The sequence below is a fragment of the Xiphias gladius genome, chromosome 20 (assembly GCF_016859285.1).
Source record: "Xiphias gladius isolate SHS-SW01 ecotype Sanya breed wild chromosome 20, ASM1685928v1, whole genome shotgun sequence".
Classification (NCBI taxonomy): domain Eukaryota; kingdom Metazoa; phylum Chordata; class Actinopteri; order Istiophoriformes; family Xiphiidae; genus Xiphias; species Xiphias gladius.
Window position 1 is genome coordinate 9627945 of NC_053419.1, and position 21898 is coordinate 9649842.

At 40.2% G+C, this 21898-nt stretch overlaps 1 protein-coding gene across 3 annotated transcripts in view; it reads right to left on the reverse strand.

Annotated features, from left to right (window-relative positions):
* Positions 1–6306: 6306 nt before the first annotated feature.
* tnksa (tankyrase, TRF1-interacting ankyrin-related ADP-ribose polymerase a) overlaps positions 6307–21898 on the reverse strand; it is an 81855-nt gene continuing 66263 nt past the window's right edge. Inside the window, exons 18-30 of one of the 3 annotated variants that reach the window (XR_005709692.1) lie at positions 21057–21166; positions 19629–19817; positions 18752–18832; positions 18286–18472; positions 18052–18131; positions 16076–16196; positions 15419–15516; positions 13927–14001; positions 13592–13697; positions 12096–12282; positions 9306–9462; positions 8797–9124; positions 6307–7879 (exon numbers count right to left, since the gene is read on the reverse strand). Coding sequence is in view for 2 of the 3 variants with exons in the window: in XM_040157503.1 (XP_040013437.1) it covers positions 9038–9124; positions 9306–9462; positions 12096–12282; positions 13592–13697; positions 13927–14001; positions 15419–15516; positions 16076–16196; positions 18052–18131; positions 18286–18472; positions 18752–18832; positions 19629–19817; positions 21057–21166 (1478 nt within the window). In the remaining variant the exon portion in view is untranslated. Of the gene's footprint in view, positions 9125–9305; positions 9463–12095; positions 12283–12754; positions 12837–13591; positions 13698–13926; positions 14002–15418; positions 15517–16075; positions 16197–18051; positions 18132–18285; positions 18473–18751; positions 18833–19628; positions 19818–21056; positions 21167–21898 lie in introns of those variants that run through there. The other 2 variants (XM_040157503.1, XM_040157504.1) reach the window with 2 other exon arrangements.

The window sequence follows — 21898 nt, forward strand, 5'->3', positions numbered from 1 at the left end:
ACTCAGATGACAGAAAACACTGGCTCCTATTGGATGCTTTGGAAAATGGTATTTGTTTTTTTTTAGGTAATGGGCTAAAATGTGCACCACCAGCAAATGGTCCGTTAAGATGTTTGTGCCTTGTACATAAAGGTATTTCATGGTTTTGGCGTCCCTGGATTTACCAGGGACAAATTGTCTCTCATCTGCTAGAGAGCAGATTGCTGAATGTTAGTAAAAAAAAAATCTCAGCATTTCTGCAGTACAGACTCTTATTCCACAATGTCAAAAGAGCAAAAGCTTCTCTCTACACCTTTACTCTCACACACACACACACACACACACACACACACACACACACACACACACACACACACACACACACACACACACACACACACACACACACACACACACACAAACAGCATATACTGTACATGTTAAAGTAAAAATAAAGACAATTAGACAAAATTTGCATTTGGGAAGAACTCAGGTTACTTCAAACACATTACAGAAATAATTCTGCAACCATTGTGGGTTCCTGATTATTTAAAATGGATACCCTGACATTTTTAATTTGAGCAAATTGGGTGGCAATACTTTCTATCTTAGAAATCCTATATCTTTTGATGTTTTCACAGATCAACGCTAGATTTTTAAAGGCAGGGCATCCAAATTTGGGTGCTTTTATACTCTACTCGCCAAACATTAGGGACCCTCACTGTTGTTCCTCATGACACAAGTTAGAGAAGGATTTTAAACTTTGACCTTCGAGGCCATAGTCCAATAGCAAGAAGTTGTCTCACACATTTATCTCATTCAGTGTGTATCTGTACAACACAACAACCATAACCTTTCTCTGTTTTTTGAAGAATGTCCACAGTTCTCTCCATAGCACTTTGAAGTCATGCAATATTGTACTTACAATCCATTCACGGAAAACACGAATAGCAGTGACTTTCCAGGACGTAAGGCTCTAATATCATGTCTGATCTGCATAGTGTCACAATTTGAGACAATGTTTGTATTGCTTCTGCTTTTGATTGGGCTAAGCTCTACACTCTGTGTTAAACACCCAAAGGCACAAAGTCCCACCATGGTTGCTTTTCTACCCGAGTCCTGATGTATCCACAAAGCACACAGAAGGACACACACACACACACACACACACACACACACACAAACACAGGGTTTCAACGAAAACAAACCTTTTTCAGTTTTTGAAGATTGTCGGCACCTATCTCTGTAGCACTTTGAAGTGATGCAATACTGTATTTATAATTTATGATTGATTTGCACATCATAGTGATGTTAGACTGACTAGACTTTGCATAAAGACATTTGGTCCAAGTAGAGAGAGAGGGAAAGAGAGAGAAGAGAGCCAATCAATGAAAAACGCAATACTTTGTAGACATCTGTGTGGTCTGTACATGTTTGTATGTCTGTCCTTCAGCCTGTCTGCCTCTCTGTGTTTGTCCATCTGTCTTGATTGTCTCTCTGTATGGTCAGTGCTGTTTACCCATCATGGCAATATCAATCCTCCACTTGGACATTTATATATTTAAAGAAAAAAAAAACAGCTTTCCCTCAATTTTGTTGTGGAATGAATGATCTGTGCATTTATTTATTACTGAAGATCCACAGTTGAATAAACAATGTTCTTAATTAAGTTGTATGTGCTTTCTTTGTAAGATGCTGTGTGGAACTAAGTAGATATACAGCATTAATACAGAGGCTCGATAAAAAGCTATCCTTCATATAAAATTTAGGAAAGCCAGTAAGCTGTTTATATGAATCATCTCACCAACATAACAACTTCACATTATAAACGGCATTGTGGGAAATGTAGGAATTCAAGAAATTACTCAGAGAAGTAAAAGTGCAGTAGATGATGCAGGTTTAGCGGATGTGGTTCAGTGAACTGCTCATCTAATGACAGATTGACGGCTCAATAGTGCTGAAGCAAGTAGAGTGTGGAAACATAACAATAATACCTGGACAATCTAATGCAATCCAGTACAATATCACTGCGATAATGACTAGCTTTGCTTGGCTTTATGCTGTTCAATGTCTTCATTGATTAAAAAAAAGGTTTTTGGTGAAAAGGATCAAGAAAAATAAAAGGGGAATGGTATATGTTGGTAATTAGGTTAAGTGTTTATAAAAATATCCCCAATGATGTAGAATGTAGCTTTGATTCCAGCATTACAGTTAAATTAGTAGGTTTAGAAATAGAGAAATCATCCAGCAAGAAAAACACTGTATATACAAGTACTGCAACTGCCTTTGGGGTTCCCTGCTATTATCTCTACAGCCATATGCAGGTAGCTCTCTAATTGTGCTTTAAATGACAGAAAACAGCAAATCCTCTCAGACAGAAGTTCTTTAAAATGCGATGTCAAAGAAAAGGAGCAGCATGTGTACTCTTTGTCATTAAAGATTCGGAGGACATTTATTTATTTATTTTTTTAACTCTCTTGCCAGAGAAAACAAATGTAACCTTATAGCTCCATCCAGTGGTGAGAACATGCATTTCTCCTCACTCAGTCTATTTCAGTTGACAGATTAAAAAAAACAAAAAAACAAAAACAAAAACAAAAACACGAGCAAGGCGCTACAACAGTGACAGGTACGGCTGCCATTCAGTGCTTCGTGATACTCACCGTCCTACCCCCTTGTCCCCAGATGACTTACTATCCAAAAAAAAATTATCATTGTCATTTCCCAGTCTCTTCCCTGGTTTCCACTGAGTTTCCTGGTCTGTCAGCCGGGTTTGGACACTGGTTAAATGGAGTAAAAGCATTAACCACTGGATGTTCCACAACTTTCTCCATCTTAACAATGAGAGAACTTAAAATGTGTGATATCGGTGCTCTTAGGGGCTTTCTGGTTTTCAAGGTCCCAACTACTGGAATGCCTTTTCAGATAGCATTAGATATGCACCAACATCAGCCCGTTGGACATTACTCCTGGACATGTGGTTCTACTTTGTTTGGATGAGTTTGTTTTTAAAAGGGTTCTGCCTTATTAAATGAAGAACTTAATCACTACCGAATACTTCATTTTAAAATTGAATACCACTGACTTACTATTATTTTATTGTAATATAATAATGGTGTACTATTATGTATAATTGCGTGTTTCGGTGAAGCACTTTGTTTGTCCCCTGAATGAAATATGACACACAATAAGTACGTGCTTTACAAAGTCTTTCTTGCCTGGTTGCTTCCCACAAATGAGTGCAACAGCGCCCTCTAGATTGTAACGGCCCTCACGCGGTCTGTGCGAGCGGTCAGAGACGGTACTGCTCGTGGGCAGCCAGGTGAAAATGATGCGCGTTGATTAAAAACTGTGTGAAGCGCTCAAGAGCGGCCGCCGCCGCAGCTCTGCCAAACACCAAATAAGCAGGACTCTGTCACGGAAACCGGTCAGGTGAAGTGTGAAGCCAGTCACACTTGGGCGTCACTCCGAATAACTGTCGACAAGGAACTATGAAACAACCAAGAACGCTAGCTAAAGCAAGTTTCCCGCTGTTCCTCGCGATACCGGCTGCTTAGCAGTGATGGACGGGGGGCGATTATAAAATGGATATTGCGGCTGAGTGCATTGCTCGCCGTGAAGTCACCACAGGGGTTACATTGCCGTTGGCCTTTGCTTGCCTCGGCCGTCTACAGACTCATAACGACAGAGCCCACAGCAGCTCTGATTGACTGGTACTTGCTTGAGAGAATCTCTCCTCCTTGTTGAGTTTTTAAGCTGAGCTTAAATATCGGGCCTTGTAGGCTTTTATGGATGCCAAGCACCTAGATAAGAAGAGGTTTGTGCGTCATGTATTTGACACATGCATTGTTTGTTTTTGTTTTTTTGTTTTGTAATATTTTTAGTGTCTATCTAGCTGATCTGTGATCTGCATCAGAGAATAATATTGGTGGTAACATACATACGCATGAATGTCAGAGTTTGTTCTAATATGGAAGTCAAGGGAAGACAATAATAAAACGAAATCATTTAATCAGAATGAAATTTTATTTTCCGTGTGGTTGCATTATGAATGACAAAATTAAATTTAGAGTAAAAACTTTAATTCACAAATTATTTGCAGTGTACTCCAAAGCAACATTGCTGTAATGATAATGAAATTGAACCTGAAATGGATTTTTCATTTTGGCCGTAATTATGCATTTTCCAAACATGAAAATTATTATTTTTTATTTCAGGTTGTCATACATTGTGTGTACACGAATGTAAATTGATTTGTGATCCACTTGATTATGTGGGTTCTTTTTAGATATTGGCTTCCACAGTAACTACACCAAAATGCTACAAATCCGACTTTGTTGTTTATTATTGATGATTGTGGTTTTTCTCACCATCTTGATTTGCCATCCAGGTGACTGTTTCGGTAGAGGAATTACAGTGTTTTTCTGAATTGGCTGAGCTACCAAACGATTTTACCCTCATGGCCATTTATCTCTAAGCACAAACTGGAACTCAACTGAATTCTACAGGAGCCAGGGTGTGTTGGAATTTTAGACACTTAACTGCTTCCCTAATATCAGACAAGAAAATAAAAGTCCTTTAGTTTTTACAAAAAAACCCCAAAAATTTTATGTTTAAATAAAACCTCTTGGCCTGCCAGATCTCACGGTGTCTGGATTATATTCAACACTAAAACCTACAGTTGTTTATAGTTATTAAGTTGTTCAGTCTGAAAGTACAATAATCAAAACAGGTGGTAGTTTGACAGTAAAACATTGCAGCAGAAGATCAGAAAACAACAACAAAATTAGGTATACCTAGCTAAAAGCAATGCACTCTAATGGAACAGCGCAGCAATAAATCCCACCTCAATGAGTTTATAATGTTGAGTTTTTGTTGAAACTTGTTTTAGAGAGGTGGTGATTCAACTTCATTGTCATTTTGGAAGCTGCAGTTTGTGTTACACTTTACTTGTGTTAAACTGGGAGGTGTTTGCAGTATTTTGCAATGGGGGCAGTAAAACGCAATACAAAAATACAGCCTACAAATATATATTCTTAGGCTTTGAATAAGAATAGCAACTAAACCTGAAAATTGCTTTTTGGATTGACAGAAGTGACTTGTCTGCTTCAGTGGAGGTAAATTAACAAAACGTAATGAACACAGAGGCGAGATGAATTAAGAAGTAGATCCTGTTCGGTAACCATACGGAGCCAATAACCTGAAAGAAGACACTCAGCTGAAGAATAACAGAGACTTTGTTAAGTTCTTTTATTAAGGATTTTTCTTCTGTACAAGAGTGAAGAGTTTCCATGTTCCACATGTTAGCTGGTCAGCAGCTCTGTACAACCGTCTGTACAACAGGAGGTCAAACACAACTGATGAGAAAATGGTTTTAATTAAACTTGTGGCTTTTGGTAGAAGGCAGGTCAAAAGGTGAGACATGGATTGATGGATGACACACCTGCGCACGCACACACTCTTCAAACTATTTACAAAAAAATGGCCGACTGGCTCTTGATACAGATAAGTAGAGACAGACCAGCTAAAACACAAATCAAATAGATATCACATAAAAAACATTTTTGAAAACTCCCTCAAAGGGGGAAGAAAAACTAAAAAATAAACTCAAAACCATCCACAAAAGACATTAAAAGGTCCATCTGGAGTTAGTTTATTTACAGTCTCATTTAAAACAAAGCTCACAGCTTTCTGCTAATAAATCAAACAGTGTTGCTGACCTTACTGAGGTCAACGACATAAACGCCGCCTGCTCTGTGTGTTCTAAGAGAGCCGACAGCAATGCTGCCCCTTGATCTGAAATCTCGGTTCTTGTGCGGAGACTGATTAGGGATGATGCAAAAGGTGTTAAAACAGGAAAATGTTACATTCTAGCTGGTCTCAGAAAAACTGACTTTAGTTCTTAAACGCTGATCGGATCTTTATAAACTGAGATGCGGGCATTTTGTGAAATGCCCGACTAAAAACATACTTTGCACAGGGTTATATGCTGTGTTGTGTCACAGTGCTGCAACTCTTTAATTTTCCCTCTGAAAACTTCTTGGCAACGTCTTTACAATGTAATTTCAAGCTTATTATATTTTCTCATTTGTGCTTTAATCATCAGTTGTTACTCTGTCTATTCATTGAATTTTTTTCAGCTTCAATTCATTCCCTTTTTATTTCCCCCACAATGAATCACTTTGTAATTTGTTGAAATGTGAAGTTGCACAAATTATTTCATTGGTTATCATTCGTTGCTATTGGGAGGAAATGTTGCTATCAAATGTGTGGGCTGTAAGACTGAGGGGAAAAAAATAATGATGTGAAAACGGCACAGCTTGAAAATAATCTGACAAAGACTGTTTATTAGTCTGAGCGGGGCAGCTATTTTGAGTTGACAGCCAACTTTCATTGAAACAAAGATAATAGGCTCAGTTAACACTCTAACGAGGATTGAATGTTTGTTTGGCCTTGGCTCAGACCAATGTCATCTTCACCTTCCACTGAAAGTGCGAATCAGCTGAGATCCGAGTTTGAGTGGCAGACACTGTAATGCTAACAAAGTCGGGATGAAAAGAAATCAAATGGCAGAGCAGCTTTGTCAGTCTAGACTCTGATATTTGTTTTGTGTTCAGATTAAAACAAAGCCTGCCTAGCTGATGTCTGAAAGTCTTTTGACAAGCCGGTATAAACCAGGTGTCCCTCTTTTCCTACTGCATGATCTGGGTAAACTCCAACATCAGTTCCCAAATGATTTCAAGGCAATGTTGTAATTTTCAAAAACTCCAGGCCATTTTCCTTTCCATTCCATTCCATGAAGTTTAAAGGAATTTCTAAGACCTTCAGCACTCTTTGACTTGATCTGACGTAATCGCCATGAAAGAAAATAAACTCATGCGTGGTCCCGTGTACAGTATCATCAATTGAAAATAATGAATCATAAATAATAAAGTATCAACAGAAAAACACAGTCAGTGTAGTTGAAGAAATCAATTCAAGCTTACAGTACGTAGTGTGAGGGGTTTGTAGGCTTGCTGTTTGAATATGGTAGTGTGTCACGATTAATGTTTATTCCAAACAGATGTTTGATTGCTCATGTTTATGCACAACAGATCCATTATCCTCAACTTCAGTCAACTTGCAGATTTCTGGTTACTTAAATATCTCTTTGAAGCCGGCGAGCAGACCTCGGAATGGCTCTCTAAGATACAGTGACAAGGCTCACCTCACATTCTCTTAATGTTCGACAAGTGTAAACTCCGGAGAATAAAGATGACTCCGAAAAAGGTGGAAACGCAAAGGGAAAAAAAAAATGGAATATGTCTCAGAAAAACAAAAATAAATAGTATTATGTAGATATTAACCTCTACATAAATGCCTTACTGATATACACTATATGTACTCTTCATCTCAATACTGCAAGCCAGCAATTCCTCTGTTGTACCACTAGGGGGCATCAACAGTTACAGGTAGAGAGGAAAGGGGCCAAAAGGCAGCAGTTTCATGTAAACGGCAACACGGAAAATATGGGTCCATCTGAGAGACACTAAAACACAAGATGCAAAGACGCTTCAGCAGAAAGGTGTGAACGCCGAGCTGCACGGGACAAGATCAGGAACTATCACAAAGTGGAGCGTCACACTTTACAACTCTGAAAAGCCAACCTTTTGTCCCCAAATTATTTCTTGTAATAGCTATAAGGCTGAATACATATTTCTCTGTATTTCGTTTTTTAGTTTCGTTTTTTTTAATTTAGTTTTAAGTCTTTGAGTGACTTAGTAGTAAAACTAATGGAGAGGAGGTGTGTGAGTCAAGTGTATACACAAATTTGCATTGAGTGTGTGTATGTTTATACACATACATTTATACATGTACATTTAACAGGGTCACAGTCTGCTCCCTTGTGGTCCTCCTGGTCCTGGTAAAAGAGTTTGAACTGTGTTAATACTGAGCTGGGCTGAAACAAGCAGCAGCCACCATGTTAGTCTTAAACTGAACTGAAAAACCTCATGTCTCTGTAGGAACACAAGGTTATACCTCTTTTCATGAGTATTGTTGAAAAATTTTAAAAATCTGTTTCATTGAGAAGAAATTAAGGCTCAGAGAGGGGTGTGTTTAGGGCATGTTGGCTTGACTGACAGGTGTGTCAGCCTATTACACTCAGCTATTGTGGTTGCTACTTGCTTTTCACTGCTCAGCTCTGGAAAAATTGGGATTTTCTGGCCAAGTTAACCTAAAAACCTCTAAAATCCATCCATATCCATTGTGTATGGATATGACCTGGGTCTGTCTGACGGGCGTCTGTGGAAGATGGTCCTGGTAGTGGAAATTCTGCAGCCAGCACTGGTAGAGGCAGGGGATTGTGGTCTCCTGTTTTTGTTTTCTGCTTATTGGCTTCTGGGTATTTATCCACAGTAATCTCTTTACCTCGTTTTACATTGTTTCTTTCTTTGTTTACGGCAGGAACGATGTGAGCGAACACAGAACTGCGCTGGATTTCTGTTCTCTGATCATGACTATTGATGTTTGTGGAAGTTCCCTCAGGATGTTGTGACACAATATCAAAACAACACATTAAAAACTTGGGGCAGAATACATGAGCGGTGCAAAGGTGCAAAATCAATGATGTTTTGTTTGGACTGTGTCTCCTCTAATTGCTCTCTTAATTGTTTTTAGGGTCAAGCCACAGGCCTGCAAATTTAAAAATGAGCTTAATGCTATACTTCCAGACACATTAGTTGAACCATTTGCATTTGCTCCTGCACAACTGGATCCAATTAATTACACAGCCTGAGGGATTGCTGTCTGCTGCTTTGGACTGTGCATGTATCATACCCCAAAACGCAAAGACAATTCCTCCTCATCCTCTTTTTCTCCCTCTGTTTAGACTCGTCCACGCCTGCCTCCGGGGACTGTCTGCCTCCTGCCTGGTCGACACTCCACCTCACCCACTTCAAGTTCAGCTCTGGAGGCTTTAAATTTGGGTCTGAGGTTTGAAACGCTTCCTAGTTCAGATCTAGTCGTGGGTCTAGTCCACTGCAGTCTGGCCTTCTCTGGATCCAGCTGTGATTGAAATTTAGGACTTCTGTTCAGCTGTGGCAGCAGGCGTGGCCAGACTCTCCGGCTTCACGATCTGGTAAGTGATCAAGTACTCTGGATAAGCCTGGAAAACAAAATGAACGATAAGGGGTTTAAGTCATTTATTTAAAAAAACTGTTTGATTCATCATTGAAAATTGTGGTAACTCTACTTATTTCATACAAAAATGTAACAGGTCTTTTACGGATATGAACAGAGAGTTTCTAGTCATGAAAAACTGTGTGTGTGTGCGCGTGCGTGCTGACCTGCTCCCCTCTGTAGATGACGTACTCTGCATACGCCAGTCCATTGACACTGGGTCGACCTATAACAGAGTGGTGTCCGGGGGGGGCGTGGGCCATTTTCATGGCACTGAACTGTAGAAACGACTTACCCAGCGTCACTCTGCAGAACAACATCTGCCTGTAAACACAAGGGCACACACAGAGCGCTCCTGTCAGGGGTAAGGTCACATAAATGGGCTATATCAATTTCACGCACAAAAATGTATTTGTTTTATTCATATACAGCTCTGGAAAAAATTAAGAGACCACTGCAAAATTATCAGTGTCTCTGATTTTACTATTTATAGGTATGTGTTTGAGTGAAATGAACATTTTTGTTTTATTCTATGAACTACTGACAACATTTCTCCCAAATTCCAAATAAAAATATTGTCCTTTAGAGCATTTATTCACAGAAAATGACAAATGGTCAAAATAACAAAAAAGATCCAGTGTTTTCAGACCTCAAATAATGCAAAGAAAACAAGTTCATATTCATTTTTAAACATTACCATACTAATGTTTTAACTAAGGAAGAGTTCAGAAATCAATATTTGGTGGAATGACCCTGATTTACAATCACAGCTTTCATAGGTCTTGGCATGCTCTCCACCAGTCTTTCACATTGCTGTTGGGTGACTTTATGCCACTCTTGGCACAAAAATTCAAGCAGCTCAGCTTTGTTTGATGGCTTGTGACCATCCATCTTCCTCTTGTTCACATTCCAGAGGTTTTCAATGGGGTTCAGGTCTGGAGATTGGGCTGGCCATGACAGGGTTTTGATCTGGTGGTCCACAGCTTGATTGACCCAGCTGTTTGGCATGGAGCATTGTCCTGCTGGAAAAACCAATCCTTAGAGTTGGGGAACATTGTGAAAGCAGAATGAAGCAAGTTTTCTTCCAGGATAACCTTGTACGTGGCTTGATTCATGCGTCCTTCGCAAAGACGCATCTGCCCGATTCCAGCCTTGCTGAGGCACCCCCAGATCATCACCGATCCTTCACCAAATTTCACAGTGGGTCCGAGACACTGTGGCTTGTAAGCTTCTCCAGGTCTCCGTCTAACCATTAGACGAACAGGTGTCGGGCAAAGCTGAAAATTGGAGTCATCAGAGAAGATGACCTTACTCCAGTCCCCTATGGTCCAGTCCTTATGGTCTTTTGCAAACATCAGCCTGGCTCTTCTTTGCTTCTCACTGATGAAGGCTTTTTTTCTAGCTTTATACGTCTTGAGCCCTGCCCCTAGGAGCCTGTTTCGAACCGTTCTCGCCGTGCACTTCACCCCAGCTCCCGCTTTCCATTCTTTTTGTAGGTCACTCAATGTCATCCTACGGTTGCTGAGTGACATTCGAATGAGTTGACGGTTATCCCGGTCAGTGGAGAGTCGTTTTCACTTTCTGCCAGTCTGTAGCTTTGTTGTCCCCAATGTCTGCTGCTTGACCTTGTTCTTATGAACCGCCGTCTTAGAAATTTTAAGGATGGAAGCAACCTGACGCTCACTGTATCCCTCTGCCAGTAAAGCCAGAATTTAACCCTTCTTTTCCTCACTCAAAACTTGGCATGGTAAATAGTTATTTTTTGATTCCAATTACTTTTGAGGTACTACTAGCACTGTTTTTGCCATTCAGCTGGTCCTATTGCAAGAGCACACAGCGGTGCTTTTTATACTTTTCCTCGTTAAATTAGATTTGGTTCAAGTTATCACCTAATCAGTACCTCATTAAGTAGAATGAGGTGAGCTTGTGTTTAAAGTTAACAGACACTGGAATGGAATGGCTGTTATACACTTAGAGATGCTGATTTCAGAAACATTTGCAGTGGTCTCTCTCTTAATTTTTTCTAGAGCTGTATATTCATATTTTAACAAATAGTAAAACTAGTAAATACTTCACATTTTTATATAAATTTAATTTAGGTCCTCTCTGTTGCTACCTGCTATAACAGTGATTCCAGACGATGCTTATCAAATTCCTGTTCTTTCGACCTGTGCCCCAATTCCTTACTACATATAATAATAATCAGTATATTTTCATTTTATAGTATAGTATTTCTGCAATTTTTTGTATATAAGAAATCTAGGTGCTTTACTGGTTTGTACCAACAAGAAACCGATAGAAGCACAGATGGATGCCAGTGAAACAGCAAAGCTAAATGTTTTGTTCCCAAAGACTATACTTTCTGTGTGTTTTCTGATGTGGCCTCTCTGTCATTCACAAAATGTTTTTATTTTTTGCTGCTGCGAGTAGTTGCAAGCTTTCCTCTGTGCAGCGCATGATGGCACAATAGAATCCATCAAAAGCACATTTAAAAATCAAGTGAGTTAGTATAAATAACAAAATCTAAGTTAACTTTCACTTTTGCAGTGTGAGAGAGTTCTATTCAAAACCTGGTAAAAACCTTTTGGGCTTGTCATAGCAGGAAAAGCTGTTATTAACATTCAAAATGACTGTATTCCATTTAAGAGAGCTACTTCCACAGTCCTGGTGTTGTGTGCATGCTGGCTCACACTGTCATGGCTGACTGGGACACTTGATATAACTGAGACATTGTTAACACAATTAATTTCACCTGTGCTTTTCCTGCTATGACAAGTCAAAACGTCTGCCGTGTAAAAGGTTTGGTATGACTTAGTATTGAGTTGGGACACATGCACTGGCTGGTAGTTCTTCCGTTCTGCTCAGAAAGATGAAAGTTGTTTGGGAAAAACAGGAGTGAAAGAACCGGCCACACTGACAGAGAGAATAAATTTAATCTAAACTAATAAATGTCTCACCTGTGGCACACGTAGCAGGAGCGGTCTTTGTGGGTGGGACATCCCGTGCCTCCACCAATCCCATACACATACTGATTGCTCTTGGAGGAGTTCTCAGCAAAGTAGATGCCGGCGCCAAACATGCCGCCAATGTAGGCGTGACGCTCGTCAAAGCCCTTATGGATGATGGCGTTGATGAAGGGAGAACCTGAAAGGAGAAATTTTTAAAAAAGTGAGAAAACACACGTCCATTTTGCAGTTCACTCCAAACACATGCAGAAGAGTCTGCATGCAGAGCTGTGCTGAGGGAGCACTTTCAGTGTGGACATGTCTCCTGTATGGGAACCAGGAAAACATTCCATCACAATCCTTTTTTTTTGTTCTGGCTTCTTAAAAAAGTATCATTTCTTTTCTGACTGTCCTGTTGATAAAATTAGCATAAAAGCATAGTGTGTCTGATGATGTGATGTTTACATTCACCATCCCCTGCAACTTGTGCTTCAGTCTCCAGACTGTGAACCACAAATGAAACACAGGAATAAAGATGCAGACAAGGCAGAGAGGTCCAGATACTGTTTGACCAAGTGTTATTCTAGGAAAGCCATGATCTAATAGACTTAGCATACACGGTATGATCATTGGCGCCAGATGCATGGTTTCAGGCATCACGGAAACCAGGCGACTTCCTCAGATTTCTCTCCACTGTTTAAAGTAAAGAAACGGAACTCGGCTGCAGTCCTGAGGGTTTTGTCCTGACTGAGCCTGGTGGTTGAAAGGGGACATGGAAGATCAATGTGATTCGTTCAAGCTTACGCTCAGGCTGCGAGAAGGAAAACATTGCAGTAAAAAGCAGAGTTCATCTCAGACCATGCAAATGGTTGAATCTTGAAGCAGAAGGCCAAGCTGCGTTTTTACTCGTGTCAACTAAGAGGAAGTGACTAAGCTGCAGGGGAGATGTGACCAAAATGTAATGAAGGGGAAAACTGCCACTAGGTTGGGCAAACTGTAGTTAGTCCTGTGACATGCATTTCGAACTCGGAAATAATCAGATTTTGCTATATTTATCGCTTCAGAAAGCCAAAACAAAGACTAGTAAGCTGAACTTCTCTGAATTTATACACAGCTATTCATACTTGAAACACAATGTCATGTTTGCCATGTTTGCCGGTCCAAGTGTCCTGTTTTTGAATTTTTTTTTTTTTTCCCCCCTAACACATTTCCAGCAATGGTGTAAACAAAGTAACAGACCTGGTGCCACAGTGACTATACTGGCCTTTGGTTGTTTCACCATATGCCACAGCAGGTCAACAGCTTTTGCAAATACACATAAAATACACAAAAAAAAGACAATGTAACAAAGAAGTGACAAAAAACGAAAATATTATATCGTGAAAAGCCATGGAACGTGACAAAGCAGCAAGACTTATTGATATACACGGTGATAGCATTAGATGTGAACTGTGTGTGATGAGGAACCCCACCATTCTGCCCTTTATATGAGCACATGTATTAATTACCATGAAAGAGCATGCGCTCGTTGTGGTGGTTGTGATTCTCGTCTGCAATTTCCTTTTGTCTGTGCGCATATCTCTCCCGTAGCTTCTTATTCACCACCTTCTGAATCTGCAGTCAGAGGGAGAAAAGGAAGAAGAGAGGGAGGAATGAGGAGTGGAGTAACAAGAGAGCAGCGTGTCACTCCTGCTGTGAATGAATTCAAATGAATTTTCGGAAGTCAAATAAGACACCATATTTAAAACTGACAAACCCTTTGTAAGTTAACAAAGATCAAATTCTTTCTTTGTGGTCATAAAGACTGAAAACTGGTCACTGTGCCTGTGTTTTGAGTACACACCTTAATGATGTTGTACCGGCTGAAGACTCCGCCTGCGTTGCCTCCATCTCGGTGTTCTCTGATAGTGCTCTGTAGCTGAGGAGGAAATCAACAGTCAGAAGACAATCAAAATTACACACACGCAAAGCTTTCAAAGTTAAAAATGGGAAGTGTGTGGGATGAAAAATGCTAATGCGAGGCAGTTTCCATTTATGTTGCTCAAAAGGTGTGATTCATGCAGCTCTCTGTTCAGCATTAGCAGAGTTAATGCTGAGTCATTTTGTACCTCGGCGGCTCAGAGAAAAATGTCTAAGTGACATTCAGGGACCACCTCGACGAACAATTCCAACTTCAAACTTTTTAATTTCTTTCTCATTTCTCTTAAGATTGATCTCTGTTTCAGCTATTACTGACTGATGCACAAAGCTATGGATTACGAGAGCCATTTTGTCAGTGATAAAGTGACGCAGGAACTAATTCCAAACAGAGTAGATGCCTCCACGATGTACGAAAGTAAAATTAGTATGAATTATTTATCATTTATATTTCTATGCTTTGAGGAGAGGCAGCTGAGGAATGGTAAAGTGAAACTAGATGTTCTGAATTACCACTATGCAGAGACCCCTTGTCGAATATCTTATCCACATGGTCAGGTCGTGAACATCTTGGGGCTTCTTGCCAATTGGTTAATACCAGGTTTGTTTTTGGGCAGACAGCCAATCATGTTCTAGTCTTTTGTCTCTGAAAAAACTATACAAAAAGCAAGACTTCATTGTCTTCTTTGAGACACATCATCTGACTTCTGACTCCTATAAGGTATTGTCTCCATGTTGTACAATATATTTTAATGCTCAGCATTTCAGAGTTGTGTGTGTTTACTGTGTTCAGAGTGTTTACAGGCAATTTCTACAACAGATGCCTGTGGGAAATGTAAAAGTGAGGCATCAGCAGATATAGAGAAAGAACTGCTGCATCTGGATGTGCAAAATGCAGCCATTTGAAGAAATGTTGCTGTTGAAGTTATTGTCTTTCGCAAAATGACTTTATCTTTCTAATGAAATTCTTAATGTCTAAAAAGTACAGTGCTTATAGGCAAATGCAGTTAACCTACTTTTTTTGGTATTACCAACACAGTCTAAAGAGACCTCATGTCAGTCATTTTTCAAGATACAAGTAAAAATTACAGTTTAAATTACCTGTTTCATTTCTGACAACATCTGACAGTCCTCATTAATTTTTAACTCGTTCACACTGATATCTGCTGTCTCCTTCAGTTACTGCTGTCATTTACCACAGCAATACAGTCAGCAGAGCAGCTACACTAATATGGAGCTGTTATAGAGACGCTGTGTGGTGTGTCCCTAGCCAGAACGCTGAATTACTTTTATGCAGGTGCCAAGGAGCAAAAAAAAAAAATAACCACCATCCGCTAAATGTATGTAGTCTCTACAGTATGTACATCTGTTTTAGTGTAAATTACGTTGCATGTGTGTGTAAAAGTGTGTTTGCGTACTTCCTCCTCCACAGACTGGAACTCCTTGTCATCTGGTGCCAGGTCGATCAGAACGGTGCCTTGGCTGGAGCAGTGGAACGTCAGGTATGGGTTTGCACCTACAAAAGCACATTTTTAAAAGTGAATCAAACAAAGAATAAATTGACGCCAGTGACCTTTCAGGTATCTGGTCTGCAGGTCATGTACTCCAATTTCAAATCATAGTAAAACCACGTTTGGTGGATTTGTCACATAGGCATGTTAACACTTTATGTTTACAGCCTAAAAAGCTATTTTCTACCATAAATTGCAGGTGAATTCAAACATATAACCAAAGAATTTGACACATAGATGTGGGTGTTTAACTGCTGGAAATCAGATTTATCGAATATCACATTTTTACATCATCAGGCTAACTTCACAATCTGTAACAATCATATGTTTTAACATTTCCTGTGATGTTTATTTTAAGATTAAATATTTGTTTCATATCAATATGATTAATCTGATTATAAAGTCTACTTCCAATTCTCAGCTTCACCTTGTAAAAGCCAATTAAAGCTAAACATATAAATCTAAACACTAACGTGCTGACATTCTGTTAACTGGTTGCAGCAGTACCCCCCCCCCCCTCGGGAACAGTCGAGTACTCTGGTGTGTGCGTGTGCGCTTCCTGACCTTGCTGGCCTCCCAGCAGCCTCTCGATGCCCTTGATGAGTTTGTGCCTGTGACCGTAAGCATTGATGCCAATCTCTTTCAGCTCCTCATGGCCCATGTCTGCCAACACATCAAGCGAAATCTGCCCCGAAACAACAAACAAGTCATGTCAGTCTTGCTTTTGTTTCTGCCTATTACCAAAAGTATGTAAATTGGTAAGAAGCCATGCTTCTAATAATACATCGTTAAATTAAATCAAATGTTGGTTTACGGTATTTAATTGTAGAATTCTGCACAAACATAACCAAACAATCAAATCAAAGTTTAATGGTGACATCAGGTCAAGCTATAACTGATCATCAAAATTGCTGGCAGTCGATAATAATGAGTTCAATGATCTAAGCCATACTGCAGAGACAAACGGTCGGACAAATATTCATAAGAGAAAGACAGAAGCAGCCTGAAGAAAAGGTCACTGAATAGATGGCAGTAATCAAGCCATTGATATGCAAATTTATGATGGGGAGTTTGTTCAGGCACAAGAGATGAGACTCATGCTGGAGGCAGAGATAACTCCACTTTTCTAACGGTAACCTTTACCCTTGTCCCCCCGTGTTGCTGTGATCACTGGTACAGGTGTTAATCATCACAGCCTAAATACTGCACTGGGAAACCACAGCAACTGAAGTTTTCTCTGGCACCAAAAGTTCATACTAAAAACTCCTGTTTTTTGCTTCACAGCAAAACTTCAGTTTTTTTTTTTTTTTTTCTCACTCCTACAGAAGCCTGTATTGTCTCAGTTTATGTCACACCCAATGTGATGCAGCCACCTGAGACACTTAGTAGAAGTGAAACATCAAGTGGTTGTGACAAAAAGCAGCATCAGAGCACTCTGCCCCTGAAAATTGTCAATCTTATGACTGAGTTTGCAATAACACGCTAAATGAACCACCTCATATTTTGCATTAACTGTTTAAGCAAACTTTTCCACTAATCCTCTCCTACAACAATAAAGAAGCCACCAGTTCAAGAGGAGAAGGATTCACACAGCAGAAATTTGATATGTTATTAATTTTTACAGTTTAAAGAGGTTGAGTGTTTTTTGTATTTAGTTTTGACACATTGTAATTACCATTCCAGTTTTGACCCTGGTTGTAGACATAATGAGTCAAAGTTTGGTTTTATAATAGTCCATTTAATATATTTGATTATGTAATGATGTAATGTCAGTGAAATTGTCCTTGTTAATATTGTTCTGGTATATAAATGTACTTTTCTATTAAACACCTAGCTGACTCACCTCCATCTTGCATGTCATCTGAATATTAATGAGGGCTTGTTTCCCTCTAAGGAGACCAATAATAAATGTAACACACATAGTCTCCTTATTGCTCCCACACTGCCTTCTATGCTCGGCCTTTTGCCAGCTGTCACCTTTCAGACTCTTTCTATTTCTGTCTGTCTCTCCTCTCTTCTTTCTCCTCTTTCTGTCAGCCCATCTGTCTCCTTGACACTCTGTCTTTCTCTCTTCTCCATCTTTCTCCTCAAGCCTCCTTTTCTCTTTCTCTTTATTTTCTTCGTTCACTCTCTGACCTTTCTCTGTCTACAGTACGTCACCATCTCTTCATGTCCCACTCCAACTAATTCTGTATATCTCTCCTTTTCTGCTTTTCTAAAATTAACATTTACAAAAGAAAAAGTGACATGAGAAATGTAAAATGGAGAAAAAACACGGGGAGGAAAATTGATAAAACAAATTAGTTTAAATCGAGGCTGTATTATGATGTAGCCCCGAGAGAACCTCAGGCTCAAAAAATTATTACAAAGTTGGACATTTATGTTAGGAAGAAAAAAAAAATCTTTTCACTAAGTTGCAGTTTGAAGCTCTTTTGAAGATCCGTCTCTCTCTTTCTCTTTCCCTCCCTACCCCCTCATTTCTTCTTTTTTCCCAGACGCATAAAAACAATGTGTGTGTGTGTGTGTGTCTGTGTGTGTACCTGTTCCCGCTGGAAGATGTCTCGGAGGTGCTCCAGCCCCAGGCTCTTTAAGAACTGGTTGATGGTCATGTCGAGCAGAGCTGCACAGACACAGTAACGTCGGCAGGTTTATCAGAGGCACCCCAGCTGTTACATCCATGACATCTTAGCAGGACAGTTCTCATTTCAAAAGAACCAGCCCTGGATTTAGGACATGACGTGTGTGTGTGTGTATGTGTGTGTGTGTAAACGTACTTTCCCCTTCCTTTCTGTCGGACCCAGATGCTCCGTCTGCGGTTCCAGTGGCCCCGCCCACAGTGATGTCACCGAGGGGTGTGGTCAGGTTGTCTATGCTGCTGGCTGCAGACAGGCAGGATGGGGATGGAGAGGGAGAGATGACCACGCCCCCTGCCGCACCCGTACTCACCACACTCGCACTCACCTGAGAGTGGAAGAAAGAAGACTTGATTTAAAGGGCCAATAAGTCCAATTTTATCAACACTTTTTACTGCTTAAGGATTGAATTGTTATTGTAACCATTTGAACTGAAAATTCAGACTATTTCAGTTCTCCAGCTTCAACTGAATACTTCAACTCTCGCACTAAATGGACTGTTTCCTGTTTCCTCTGACAGCAAACACGATATGGCCACCACAGGACACGTGTCAGCTGAACGCCCTCTGTCTATGCAGTACTTGTATAAAAGTGTGAGGACACTTACCACGGTGGCCTGTGGTTTTAAACAGCTTGGCAGGGCATCTGGCGGCATGGCGTCAATCAGTAGTGCTCTGATATCATCGGCCTGCACGTAGCAAAGAGACAGACAGAAAGACAATATGTAGGCAAAATGTAACTTATTTAGACGACTGCAATTGAATGGGTTGCACACAGTCTTTTGGTCTTTTTTTTCCAACTTAATCCCAGCTAGCTACCATACTCTCTGACCCGGAGCCAATTCAATCAAAGCAGTACAACAAAGCATCTCATATTTGTTGCCATTTCTAAGTAATAACACCAAGATCCACATACAAGAGGCTTGCTTTTGAAGTCGAGCATTCAGTGGTTCCTCGGGTCAAGCAGGACATTGTAAATAACGGCCAAGATGAAGAGCAAAACTGGTCATAAATGAATGATGGGCACAGGTCTTTGAGAATTTTTCCCTCGAAGTCACCTAACTCTGCATCAGCTTGAATCAACGCATTATGAAGAAGATTCTACACGTTGTTCTTGGGAGTGCCCTGGCAGTTCTGTTCCATCTAATCCGTAGCAGCATAGAGCGCTAATGTTAGAAGTATAAGCTGCTCTTCACTTCCTGTGCGCATCAGCTGCGGTGACAGGTTGATTTCTGGGGAAGACTCTCAAAGTATGACACATACAGTCAAATAAGAAACCATAACAGGAAGCCTCATTAAGGCTTCAAGGAGTTGGGAAGCTACCTGCAAACGTTCCTCATGGTTCGCCACTGTCTAAATAGTCAACCATGACCAACCAAATATCAGTTGAAGCTGATGATAACCCTTGTGCTGACTCATAACACATGCGATATGAAGAAAATGATAACCAATACTGGGAAAGATTTCTGAGAAAGCTTTTCGTACCGTTGCCAAGTCCAGTGGCGTCTGTCCCTCCTGGTTCTTCATAGTGGGATCAGCTCCATGGGCCAATAGCAGAGCGCAGAGCTGAGTCCGCCCCTTCTGGGCCGCTTCGTGAAGGGGAGTAAACGCCCACTTGTCTGTGGCGTTGACGCATGTGTTGTACTTGATCAGCAGGGCGGCTATGTCCACGTGCTAGGCAGAGGAGAGGAGGCAGACGGGAAGAAGAGGAGGAGCGCAGAGGTGGGGGTGACCCACGCAGAGAGGAGAGGAAGAAAGAGGAGGGATGGAAAAAAGAAGCAGAAGACAGGTAAGAGTTGAAGAAAATGAGAGCAGAGAGAAGAGGAGGGAGTGAGAGGAGGGGAAAAAGACAATGACACAGTAATAAAAGCGTTTAACGAGCAAATGTGTGAAGTGTGGTGAATGAGTGCCATAAAAATTGTCATCAGGAAAAATGTAATAGATTCTCAGGAACAGAAATTGTGTGAATTATTAACTCTGTCATGACTCTTGTTTTCCTACTGGTGTTTCTTTTCTTTCTTTTCCCTCATCGTCTGTCTCCAGCTCTTGTCTTAGCATCTAACACAATGTCGTTTGTTTCCTGGTAACAGTGGGAGATGCTACTGTATGTGTGTATGTGTGTGTGCCCAAAATGCAGAGCTCATCAGGTTTTCAATCAAACTCTTTTTGTTTGACTCTTTCAGTAGCAGAATGTTAGCTATAAGCAGAGTGTGACTCTGAGACAACTACGGACTCCAACTGAAAGTACAATCACATACACGCACTTCTTCTGAGACATATAATGATATTGATAATAGAAATAATTGAAATGGCGAAATAAGAGTGGAAATATGTAAGGTCCTTACAGTCCCATATCAGATATCTGCAGGCATTTACTGTGCTGTGAAAAGCACAAAGCTGCATAGCATTGCAGTTTTTCAAATACCATCCCGAATACATTGATGTAACCTAAAAAATAATATTCTGTCACATCCTCCCACATGTGATAAGGATTCAAATAAGAATTTGATAAATAATTTAGTCTATAAAATTCTGGAAAATAGTGAAAAATGCCTATTACAAGTTCTCAGAGCCAAGGGTGACATCTTTAAATTGTTTGTTTTGTCTAACAAATAGTCTAAAACCCAAAGATATTACATTTATAACTCAGAGAAAAGCAGCAAATCCTCACATTTTAGAAGCTGGAACCTGCGCATTAATTGATTAATGATTAATTGTGAATCAATCAAGTAATCCACTAATTATTTAAATATTAGTTCATACTTCTATTGGATAGGAGATGCATCTAGTTGTCCAAAAGAATAAGAGCAGCATTTCTGAGCTGAACTCAAGTCAGGAGTGTGTGTGTGTGTGTGTGTGTGTGTGTGTGTGTGTGTGTTTGTGTGCGTGTGTGTGTGTCTGTGTGTGTCTTACCCCGTATGAAGCAGCATTGTGTAAAGGTATGAGCCCTCCTTTGTCCTGTGCATTCACATCAGCTCCATGTTCCAACAGATACTCTGCTACCTCCAAGTTGTTATAGCCAGCTAGAGAGCGGTGTGGGGGTTGGGATGTATGGAAAACACAGCGGGACCGAAAGAAAGGCAATGGAGGAGAGATAGAGGCCGACATGTTGGAGAAAAGAGGAGAAAGAAAAACGTGGTCAGGTAACGAAAGAGAGCAAAGGAAAGAGAAAGAAAGAGATATGTCAGCCTGCATCTGCTGCAGCGTGTAATCATCTTTTTTTACAAGCAAGTACATCAAGGCAGAGAGTGCGTGGGTGTGTGTCAAAGTAGTCAGATCTATGAAAAAAATGAAATTCGCCAAGACCATCAAAGTGTTTTTCAGCAGTTTCTTAACTTTACAAGTGCCAGTCTTGCTACAAAATATTTTCTATTTAAGATATACATCAACGTCATCCAAAAACCCAGTCTGGTCAAGAAATTCGCACATAAGGAGACAAAGTCAAATCAGTTTTCCCACCACAAAAGGACAGAGAAGACAATGCAGGGAAAACAGAAAGTAGTCCCTAATCATGAATTAATTTTCCACTGGGGAGGCACTTCTTTTACAGTAACAGTACAAGATGCTGACCTCAACCTTAAGTGAGCTGTTGGCCAACTGTTAGAAAACTTTTTCATGTGAAAAACAAGTGAAATTAGTGTGTAGCATTTATTCTGTTGTCACAGAATCCTTCCGTGGTGCACAGATGTAATCCTCACATTATTTATGACAGTGCTTGTCACAACACTTTCTGAGAATCTTGACGAGAAAATATA